The sequence below is a fragment of the Chenopodium album genome, chromosome 5 (genome assembly GCF_948465745.1).
Source record: "Chenopodium album chromosome 5, dcCheAlbu1.1, whole genome shotgun sequence".
Lineage (NCBI taxonomy): Eukaryota > Viridiplantae > Streptophyta > Magnoliopsida > Caryophyllales > Amaranthaceae > Chenopodium > Chenopodium album.
In genome coordinates, this window is record NC_137838.1 from 10,424,401 (window position 1) to 10,435,135 (window position 10,735).

At 34.7% G+C, this 10,735-nt stretch overlaps 1 protein-coding gene and 1 pseudogene across 3 annotated transcripts; both read left to right on the forward strand.

The window, feature by feature from the left end:
* Positions 1-1,479: 1,479 nt before the first annotated feature.
* On the forward strand, positions 1,480-4,075 carry LOC145630407 (uncharacterized). Of its 2 annotated transcripts, XM_081682665.1 has the most exons (4): positions 1,480-2,690; positions 2,830-2,895; positions 2,993-3,033; positions 3,175-4,075. In XM_081682665.1, exons 1-4 carry the CDS (start codon positions 1,653-1,655, stop codon positions 3,644-3,646), a joined length of 1,617 nt encoding a protein of 538 aa, XP_081538791.1. In that variant the 5' UTR covers positions 1,480-1,652; the 3' UTR covers positions 3,647-4,075. The 2 variants fall into 2 exon arrangements, with proteins under 2 accessions (XP_081538791.1, XP_081538792.1); XM_081682666.1 differs by lacking the exon at positions 2,830-2,895.
* LOC145632574 (ureidoglycolate hydrolase-like) lies at positions 3,750-8,380 on the forward strand (annotated as a pseudogene). Its single transcript, XR_014112582.1, has 10 exons — positions 3,750-3,941; positions 4,251-4,327; positions 4,456-4,533; positions 5,007-5,129; positions 5,549-5,634; positions 5,754-5,960; positions 6,055-6,154; positions 6,435-6,523; positions 6,625-7,106; positions 7,286-8,380. The product of XR_014112582.1 is annotated as an ureidoglycolate hydrolase-like (transcript).
* The last annotated feature ends 2,355 nt before the right edge of the window (positions 8,381-10,735 follow it).

A 10,735-nucleotide genomic window follows, 5' to 3' on the forward strand; every position in this document is an offset into this window, starting at 1 on the left:
GTTGATCTAGTAATTTAATAGCCCTTGATATATTTTTTTTCAAAAAAAAAAATGTATTAAAATTGTCACTTTCAAATTTATTCACTAATAATTAACTGTTTTACACAGATCACTAACCAACTCATACAATTCTACACTTGCTAGTATATATGCATTCAAAATAAAATGTAGGTGACTATGAGCTGATGTTAAAACCGCAGAGGTAACACTACCTATGCAATTGCGTTGTTCACTGGACACAATTAATTTGCCATAAAGGCCATGACAAAAGAGTTACCCTAACCATTTTTTTTTTTTTTTTTTTTTTTTTTTTTTTTTTGAGGAAAACTCATCTAACAACAATTAACACATGATAACTTGTAATTGACTTGTGTTACCATACTTTCTTTTCGTTTGTTGCAAACTCAGTTTACTTAATGTAATTTCGGCCATTTTCAAATTTTTTTTTTAGAAAAAAACTAAAAAAACTTACAAATTATTGATACAAACTTTGGTGTGTGAAGATAGATTTGAGAAATGAAAGTACAAAGATAAACTAATACGAAGGCCCCGTTCACTTCACCTTATTATTTCTGAATTGAAATTATCTATATTGAATTGAAATTATTTTTGCTGTACTTAAAATATTTTTACTGACCTGAAATTATTTTTGCTGAACTTAAATTATTTTTACTGAACAGAAATTGATTTTACTTAAATGAAAATATTTTTGCTAAACTTTATTTTTACCGAATCTCTATTATATTTCTTCTTTAATGTTACTAATTTTTACTAAGCTGAATTTATTGTTACCGAAATGTAATTATTTTTGCTTAACAGAATTTATTTTTTATGAGCTGAAATTATTTTTATTGAATATTTTAATTTTTAAGGAGAATTAAACAGGGTCGAAACACTTTTTAAAACAGGGTTACTTTAAACCTTTATAAGGCCCGCGGTGCTCCATAATTGAACGATCATATAAAGACCCAATCCATTTATTTATCAGACGGATCTAACCCTAATAACACTGGCGGGTCATGTCTTTTAATAGGGTTCGAAGGCGTCCAACCCATTGAATCGCTCCCTCAACGTTGAAGCGTTCTCCGTTGAATCTAGTTCTTGTATCCTCCATTGAAGCAGCTTCTGATAAGTTCTTTGTATTTGTTATCATCATATCAATTTCACAGTCTAATTTAATTGTCAGTGCATTAAGTAAGTTTAGGGTTCGAAAATCTGAAATATTTGTCCTAAATTCTAAGATTATGAAACCATCATAACCAAAAGCAAAGAAATTTATGAGCCTAATTTGATTATTGAATCAAATATCCCTAAAATTATGAGATAATTGAATAGAATATCCTAAAATTTTGAGATAATTGAATTGAATATCCTAAAATTCTGAGATAATTGAATCAAATTTGGTTGCTATTGTATTGCACAACCCTTTAATGTTAGTATAATGTTTGGGAGTAAGGAGCCTTTGGTAGGGGCAATTGGGTGGTTTTTGTATTGTATTGTATTGTATAATTAGTATAATGCTATTGTATTGTATAATGCTATTGTATTGTATAATTAGTATAATTATATTGTATTGTATAATGCTATTGTATAATTAGTATAATGCTATTGTATTGCACAACCCTAAAATTCGTTTTTGTTTGCAGGAACTCATGGATTTGGAGAATCTGATAGAGAAATACAACAATGTTTCTAGGGAAGAAGTGGAGAAGATACTAGAAACTTCGCAATACCCAACTTTCAGCAAAGACTTTTTTGAATGTTCGGTAAAACAGCTCCATATGAGAAGGGAACGCGAGAAGGTTTATGGTAGAGAATCTATTATAACAGGACCCTTGGTTCAGGTACTTTCTGTCCAAGTTCTACCTGATATAATAGATCAAAACACACCACTCACTATTTATGGTAGAATATATGCTGAATTTTTTGATACAACTTCTGGAGAAAAGATTGTCCATGATCTCTACAACCGTAAGTGTGACAATGCTCAACTTCTTGGACCAAGTGGTACCTTAACACTCATCAGCCCAGATTGTTTGTCTTCACCATTGGACATTTGCATGTCAATTCCCAATACTAGGGTTGTAGTAGATGTTTGTGCAGGAGGTAAGAAACTATTTGCTGAGCACATTTGTTGTGACGAGGATATCACTGACTTTGGACAAGTAAAACTAGTATATGTTCATGATGAGCTTGGTGCCCGTGCCCTTTCGATGCGTTATATTTCCATACCGTTTGCTGTTTATGGTCGTGTGAGAATTCTGTTTACTCCTAAAAAGAGCAATAAATTAGATGAAGAAAATCATCCTTATCTTAATGTCAAAGGTAAAATTGTTGCTCGGTTTGGCAATTTTTTTGGGAGCCACGCTTTAGAAGAGTATACTCTTTTTGAAAAGCAATCTAATGAATTCGAACGAGTGGATATTGGTCCGAGAAAAAGATTGAGAGGCATGAGACTTTCTAGAGGTTGGGTTGGTGTGCCACCGTATTCGCCCTTTATTCTTGATTTGGACTTGTCAGAATTCGGAACAGAACGTAGGATTCTTAAAGAAACGGTAGAATTGCGAGTCGAAAATGGACTGGTGTCTGAGGATATGTTTATTGTAGATGACATGCTTATCACTGTTCGCGTGGGATGGCACTCACCTAGGCCACAAGGAAGGTGCACTGGTATCGAGCTTGGGGACAAGGTACTTTTATCCCTTTTTCGTATTTTTGCCCTGTTATTTCCCTCTTGACAAGCAGAGTCTTATCTTGTCTTTCAATTCATCATTTGTCTACTTTCTTCTGTCATTTGAGTTTAACATGAATCCCCCCCTCCTCTTTTAGTCCTTCAGTGATGAAATATCTCCACAAGAAACTACCAAAAGAGAGAGTGATGAACAAATGATTGAGGTATATTGTCTATACCACACTAATTTAATGCTTGTCATTTATTCTTTGTTATTTACTTTTATGCATGGATCTGATATTGATTTCTCCGTGTATTTAGGCTTTTGTTCATGAAGAGTCATCAAACATCAGGCTCCCTTGGTATGCAGTTCTTCCTTGTTTTTGGTTATGGAAATTTGTTGGATGTGTTTGACTCTCTTCTAAGTTGGATCCTTGTTATGTAGAGTGTGAAATGATAATGGTTTTAAATAACATCACTTATGTGTTTGCTTGTTTCTTTAGGTTTTTGCGCGCACACAAGAACATGCCTTTTGCATCTCCTGCCGTAGAGATATTTACTGTTTTCATAGGCCGAGAAAATTTTGAAGCTATGCAAATTTATGGCCTTATTGAACTATCATCTCCTGTTTGTACTTTCCAAGTCTTCAAAAGAGAAGCAAAGCATGCTTTTACACTATCGGAACATAGGACTACTTTACCCGTGTTAGATGGTTCGTGTGTGTATGATGATTGTGAGTCTTTAGAAATGAAAATTGATCTTAAGGATGTTGAAAATCGTTTCCACATTAGAGGCTGTGTGGAATGGGATTGGAAATCCCGTGACTATAGCTCTCTATGCCTTGGCAATCAATTATCATCAGTTGTTCTTGGTAATAAGTGTTTTGTAGCTCTACATTACAGTGTCTTTTCAGAAGCTGTACAAGAATGGGCATGTCGATCTTCATCCAAAGGTGTATGGAAGTCTTATCGCTGAATACAACAATTATGACTATACATCCCGCTACAAAAAAGATTACTATCGGGTTGTGCTTTTTCAGAGGAATCAAGAAGATTCGACACAAATAGGGAATAGTGGGATGATAGCCTTATCTAGGTCAGTGGTTGTTGTTCCATTAAAATCCTCTCTGGTGATTGAAACAAATTTATGGAATGGAAATTCTGACAAAGTCTTGTCGTCCTCTACTGAATTCCAAATCGGGGCATCAAGTGATTCCATGACAATAGAGGGAGATGATTATTCTATCAATATTAATGTGAAATGGGGTGAAGTTAGTAGTAATTAAATGTCTGTTTCTAGTTTAGCTTATTTTGTATTTATTTATCTATGACGCTGCCGTTGGGCTTTTGTAAGATACTTTCACCTTCGGCTGGAGCCACTTAATATTATAGCTCAGTTTCTGTGTTAAAATAAGTATGCCTGTTTTAATTAATGTGTGGAATTTTTCTCTTAGTTTAAATCAATTTTGTTTTCAGAAACTTACTATTTTGTTTGAATGGTACTTTACCCCAGAGATGTGTGTTGGAGTTGATATATGCAACTGTTGCATTAGACATTCTTTAGAATTCTAGCCTGACAGCCTGTTACTAGCCATATGCTCAAATTTGATTCTTCTCATGTAACTGGTGAAGGTGCAAATTGCTTGTTGGAAATCTTGTAATCTCTGCCTTCCTACCATCAAGGACTGATATTTATATTACCTAATATTTTCTCTTGATTTATTACATATATACTCTTGAGCATCCAGTTATTGTAAATAGTAATATAGTGTATTCTCTCTCCAGGTATATCAAGAACTTGATGGGACTTGCTGGCCTTTCGGTCAGGTGGATACAATTGTTAACATATTTAGTCAATGGTAAGTTGTTGAATCTTTTTCTAATTTTATGGTCTGTGACTAGCACCTTGACTCAATCTTTGGATGGGAACATCCCTCTACCCCCTCTTTCCACCGAAAGAATTTTTTTGAGGTTGTTAATGTGGGGGTTAATGAAGAATGATGTTTTCTTCCTTTTAGACAGGGAATGTGCAATTTTCCGCTGTTTTCTCTGTGTTTCCTCCTTGTTCCTAACCTATTTTCAAAGTTGAGATGTCCCCTCAAACTTTTTTATATAAACCTCAAAGGTAATGCTTTGTCATATGATCCTAACCCTTTGTTTGAATTAAATGTAAATTGTAGCCCATGGTCAACATTATTTCTATGCTCTATGGTCTGTTGTGACTCAATGTGGAGCATGTAAATTGCTGCCTAATTGTCCATGGCCAATATTTCATGGCCAGAATATATTACAAATCCTTGTAGAAGCTACTACAACGTGCATTCAGCCATCTGTAGCATACTGCCTGTGCTGCTGTTGGAACTGGTTCTCACATTGATGCAATTCTGTATTCTAGAAAGTATGATGGAGTTGTTGGTGTCTTAGGTGCAATAGAAGACATTAATGTGCTGAAGAAGTAAGTTTCGCTTGTCAGATATTGACTTCAGGTGTAAGTGTGTAACTATTCAAACCAGTTTAGGTAAATACACAGAATCGTAGGATTATAAAGCATGAGTTTCACATAGCTTGGAAATGTATTCTAAGTATGCCCTACTCATGCTAAATAAAGGTCAATGTTATATTACATCAAATTTGCTAGGCATTTTGTTATTCTTTAACAATGCTGACAATCAGTTGGCAAATGACAATTAGCTACTTCATTAAGTTTTACTCCTGTGTCAAAAAAAAAAAAAAAGGTTTTATTCCTGTTTCTTTCTGTGAATATATATCTGGATTCTTCTTTTCTTTTTCCTATACTTTCATCATTTCAAGTTATCATATATTAGCACTATTTAGCAGCCAGCATCTATTCAGGACATTCTAAGCATTGATTTACGAGGCTGGATTTAAGCCAAAAAGGTCATTGGAGGTAATAATGTTCACATCAGAAGAGCCTACTAGGTTTGGTATCAGCTGCGTAGGAAGGTATGGCTAAATTTTCCATCACTACTTTTTCATAATGGCGTTTTTTTTTTTTTTTGGTTTCATTGTGGGAGGAAGATACTTGTGAGGTTCTAACCTTGAGTACTGTTTTAAAAATGCAGCCGTTTGATAGCTGGAAGTGAAACCCTTGAAAAAGCTCTTAAGAATACATTTGATAGTCAAATTGTATCTTTTCTAGATGCTGCAAAATCTGCTGGATATGCCAGAGATAAAGATGACCTGTCTAGTGTGCATATGAATTATGGAGCTTACTCTGGATTTGTGGAGTTGCACATAGAACAAAGGGCCTATTTTGGAAGCTGAAGGCGCACCTTTTCTTGTATAACTTTGTTGCCCTCACAGAACTGGAAATGTGTTGCTCCTGCTTTTCTAAATTTTTTTAAAATTCTTATTTTATGGGTTTTCCAATTGGTGTCGTTACTGCCATTGCTGCTCCTACTAGCATCAAAGTGGACTCTGAAGGGGATGGAGGTCATGCAGCTGCTGCCCTGATGCCAAACAGGTGAAAATGCTTAATGATTTTGGTATGCATGCTGTAGATTTACCCACAGTCAGTGAATAGCTGTCTATCCAATGTTAACATCCTAGATGTACACTGATTGTCAGCAGTATATAATATATGTTTTAGCCTTTTCCTGATTGAAGTTCATTATATGTTGTTACATTAATTAATTTCTTCATTCAAAGTTGTAAAATTATTCCCTCATGTCATTTCCTTCTGGGTTGTCCATGCTTATAAAATAAATTGTTTAGTTACTGTCAGTATCATTTTTCTTCTGCAGAAATGATGCAGGATTAGCTGCTGCGGAGTTACCATTGGCTTTTGAAAAGCATGTTTTAGAATCTGGGACCATTGACACTGTTGGTAAGACATGAATGATTTCAGTAATATTTCCCGTAATCTTTTAAAAAGAAGCAGAGTAAATTATCTTCTCTTTAGTCATTTTAATGATCGTTTCCTATTGTTTCTGCTAGGTATTCTTGACCTGCATCCTAGAGCTGTCAACAGCATCCCAAGCAAAGCATATGTGAGATAGGTATGTTCAGATTTTTATTGTTCAGCATGAAGATCTAAATTCTGCACTGTCCTTAATCTTTATCCTTTTTGCCCTGTTCTTGTGGTTGGACTATTGGAGAGGTTTAACCATAAGCTTCTCATTAGACAAAATAAAATCGCAAAAAAAAAAATATTTATCTGCTATCTTACAGACACACACGACATTAATGAAACGAGAAGAAACATCATGGTTGATAAGATCCATCAGTCTGCTATTGATATAGCTAATAAACGCAAGGTCAAACTATCAGGGTTTGAAATTGTGAATCGAGATCCTCCAGCTCTTGCTGATAAAAAATAATCGAAGCGATGGAAGCTTCAGTTCATCACGTGAGCTAAATCAGGACTACAAACTGATGGTTAGCAGAGCCTACCATGATTACCTATTTATTGCTAGGTGAGTTAGCCATTTGGCTTCTGATCTCCGAACTAAATTGGTCTCAGAAAAATCTACATATGTTGTATGTTTGTCCTTTTCATAAATCATTTACGAGCCAACACTTTGCTCTTTTATCGAGTGTACGAGGAAACCCTTTGATATTTTTATTGATTGTATGAGCCCACTCTTTGTTCCAGGGTATCTCCAATGGGAATGGTTTTTCATTCCATCCTATAATACAAGTTGTACACGCCAAAAAGGGGGAGGAGAAAAGACTGTGCTGGGTTGCATGGGACAAGTTGTACACGCCAAAAAAAGGAGGGGGCCTCGGTTTCAGAAATATGAAGAAGTTCAATATGGCGTTGTTAGCTAAACAAGCTTGGCGGATTTCGACAAATGAGAACTCTTTGGTGGCGAAAGTGTTAAAAGGAAAATATTTCCCTCACTCGAACCTTTTTTATGCTAAAGTTGGCCCGAATGCGAGTTATACATGGAGGTTGATTTTAGGAGCTCGGGATTTGCTTAGGAAGGGTGTTCGAAAAACAGTGGGAAATGGCTCTACCATCCAAATTTGGAAAGATCCGTGGATCCAAACCTCCCAGACTTTAAAGTGATACCGAGGCAAAATGTGGGAGAAGGGGCACCAATATTTGTTTGAGACCTCTGGCTGAACAACTCATGGAATACTCAAGTTCTGAAGGAGTATTTTTCCACAGTTGAGGTAACTGAAATCTGCAGTTTACCTATCCCTCTCTATAATAGGCTGGATGCTTGGATGTGGCACTTTACTAATGATGGGCGCTACTCTGTAAGAAGTGCTTATAATCTGATTACCATGGAGCAAAAAAATAACAAGGCCACCACCTCTAACCAAGCTGCAATTTTGATTGGAATGTTGTATGGTACGCTGATGTGCCACCAAAGATCAAACTCTTCGCGTGGAGGGCTATCAAAGAGGCTGTGGCAGCTCGGCATTCCCTGATCATAGTATGCGAGACTTGGTGGAGTTATGCTAGACGAGGTTGGGGATGTAGTTGCCTCTACTTGTCTTCAATTGGGAGGGAAGTTCGAGCCTGACATTGCTGAAGCTCTTGCCATGAGACAATGCTTGCTCATTGCTATTGAATTTGGTTTCACAAAGCTTTGTGTTGAAACAGATTGCCTCAAATTGTTCAGCCATGTTTCGAAGTTCCTCATAGTATTGTGAACTTTGTCTTGGCTGATTTAAGCCCTTCGAGTAGTTAATAAAAGCTCTCTGCTTGTTTGCTTGTCAAAAAAAAAAAAAAAAAAAAAAAAAAAAAATACAACTTAGCATCCTTATTTCTTCGCTTTCTTTTTCTTTGTCCACAACATTGACTAAAGAATCCACGACAACCGCGCTACAGCCATTTCATGACTCGTCGTCATCTACAAGTACCTTGAGATGGTCATCCACTAGGATTCCACCAAGAAGCAAATAGTAGGGGAAGAAATAGAAGGTGAAATGCTTAGTTAAAGTTGGAAATTTAAGTTATTTTATGCTATATTTACAATTTAATTTCATTTTTTTGTTATAGGTTATGTATTGTATTTTTCTGGGTAATGGTCGATGGATCTAAAATTTGACCTAATTATTCAATGTTGTTTTATGTAATTTGCATGTAAAGATTAATTTTGAGACTATTGTTAGGCAAATTTTTGCTTGGATCTTATTAAGTTGTTAATTTATAAATTTATTTAAAAAATCACAAATCTATAGAAATTAACCAAAATTATTTCGGTTTGCAAGTTGAAATATATATATTGAGATTAGCGAGATTAGCGACACATGGCAGGATTACAATCCTTGCCATTGAGTTTTAATATATATATTGATATAATGGATGTAATTATATGGAGATAATTAAGTTTGTTCTTTTGGGTCGTCGTTATAATATCATAGTTAGAGGTACTAATTAACGATCTTTGAACTAGTCTAATAGGCCAAAGCCCAAATTGAATGGATACTACGACAATGTCACACAAAGGGGCTAGATTGAACGTAAGAGGAAAAGACCCATAATGCGCCTCTCCCTCGTAAATTTTTACCTAAAATCGCGTCAACACAAATGAACATTTACTAGAAAAAAAAAATGAACATTTATATATGAACATTGCAATATATAAATTTGAACATTTATAATATAAAAATAAAATAAAGAGACTATGAAAAAAAAAATACTGTAGATCTAATATTATATTATTGAATATTTTAGTTGTAAATAAAAATGAACATATAATGTTGTTGTTTCATCAACATTTTTTCTAACCTTTAAGTGAAATACTTTGATTTGTTCAATTCTCTTGAATGGATATCTTGCAGTTCACTGAAGTATATGATTTAATACCAATTAAATAAATCAACAATATGTTTTTTTTTTAATAATGAACAAAATGTTAATGTCTAATATATTAATGCTAATGTTAATTGAACGTCCTATACTATAAATATGAATAATTTATACAACTGAACAAACACAAAAATTTGTATTAATTTAAAAAGAAAATGAACAGTTATTTTATAAGTCTGGACATCATACTGCATGAAATGACTATTTATTTATAAGAATGAAAATCTGCATAAAAATGGACATTTAATTATTGAGAAATTAAATACAAAATTATTGCTATTAAAAAAATACAAAATTATTGTAAAATATGTCAAGTTAGTAAATGTTCATTTATGTTATAGTAACTGTTCATTTCTCAACGATAGACCAGCCAGAGTTGTTTGGGCTCGAGTCCAGCTATTAAAAATTGTCTTTCCCTCCAGGTGGTTGGCCATATGGAGGAGTTTTAGTGGGTTTGGGTTTTCCTACCTAGTCTAGATCTAATATGATTATAAATAGACTAGGTGTCTAGGGTTTGATATAACAGCTGATGTGAATCATTTGATCAACAAACCCTAATTAGCAAACACGAAGCAAACCCCTCACTCATTCCCTCTCTCACGTCCGCCTCTCTCGTTGCGCTGGTGGTGGTTTGTGGCGGTGTCGGTCGTCCACAAAGGTGGTGATCGTGGTGTTTCCTCAATCATTCGACCAATATATAACATTAGTGGACGTTTAATCGAATCTCATGAACTAAGTAGAGGAGTAGCGTTAGGGGCTATATTCTCTCCCTAATTGATAGTCAATCGCAATGTGGAAATGATGCTTTAAAGGTAGAATTATGCATGTGATTTTTATGTGTTATACATGTGATCCTGTTTTAGGTGCGTATTATTATGATTAGTGGAATTCCGCTTAGAGTACCTAAACCCCTACATTGAGTCACCCTGAGTTAATCATGTGGGCCACGTCTTGATCAATGTTACTATTCTTTTGGATGATCGACCCAAGATATATACTCAATCATTGTCAAATCCTTTTAGTCTAAGATCACAACCTCATGGCCTTGCCAGATTGCCCCCCTTTGTGTACTAAAGCGGCATACCAAATACTAGTCTTACTTCGATTTAGCTTAAATACTCTAATTTTCAACTTTATTATCTCAATTCAACTCTTTAAAATTATTTAGTAGCTTAATTCAACTCTTTTAAATGACATAGAAATATGAATATCAACTAGTTTAGTTAACAGAATCTTAGAAAAAAACACAAAATCTAGAATGGAATCCCGATCAGTGTT

Excerpts from the sequence above, each read along its gene's own strand:
- LOC145630407 (XM_081682665.1), top strand. The coding sequence starts at position 1,653 with ATGGATTTGGAGAATCTGATAGAGAAATACAACAATGTTTCTAGGGAA. Across the intron at positions 2,691-2,829 it reads GTATCGAGCTTGGGGACAAG|TCCTTCAGTGATGAAATATC; the intron begins GTACTTTTATCC and ends CTCCTCTTTTAG. Across the intron at positions 2,896-2,992 it reads GTGATGAACAAATGATTGAG|GCTTTTGTTCATGAAGAGTC; the intron begins GTATATTGTCTA and ends CCGTGTATTTAG.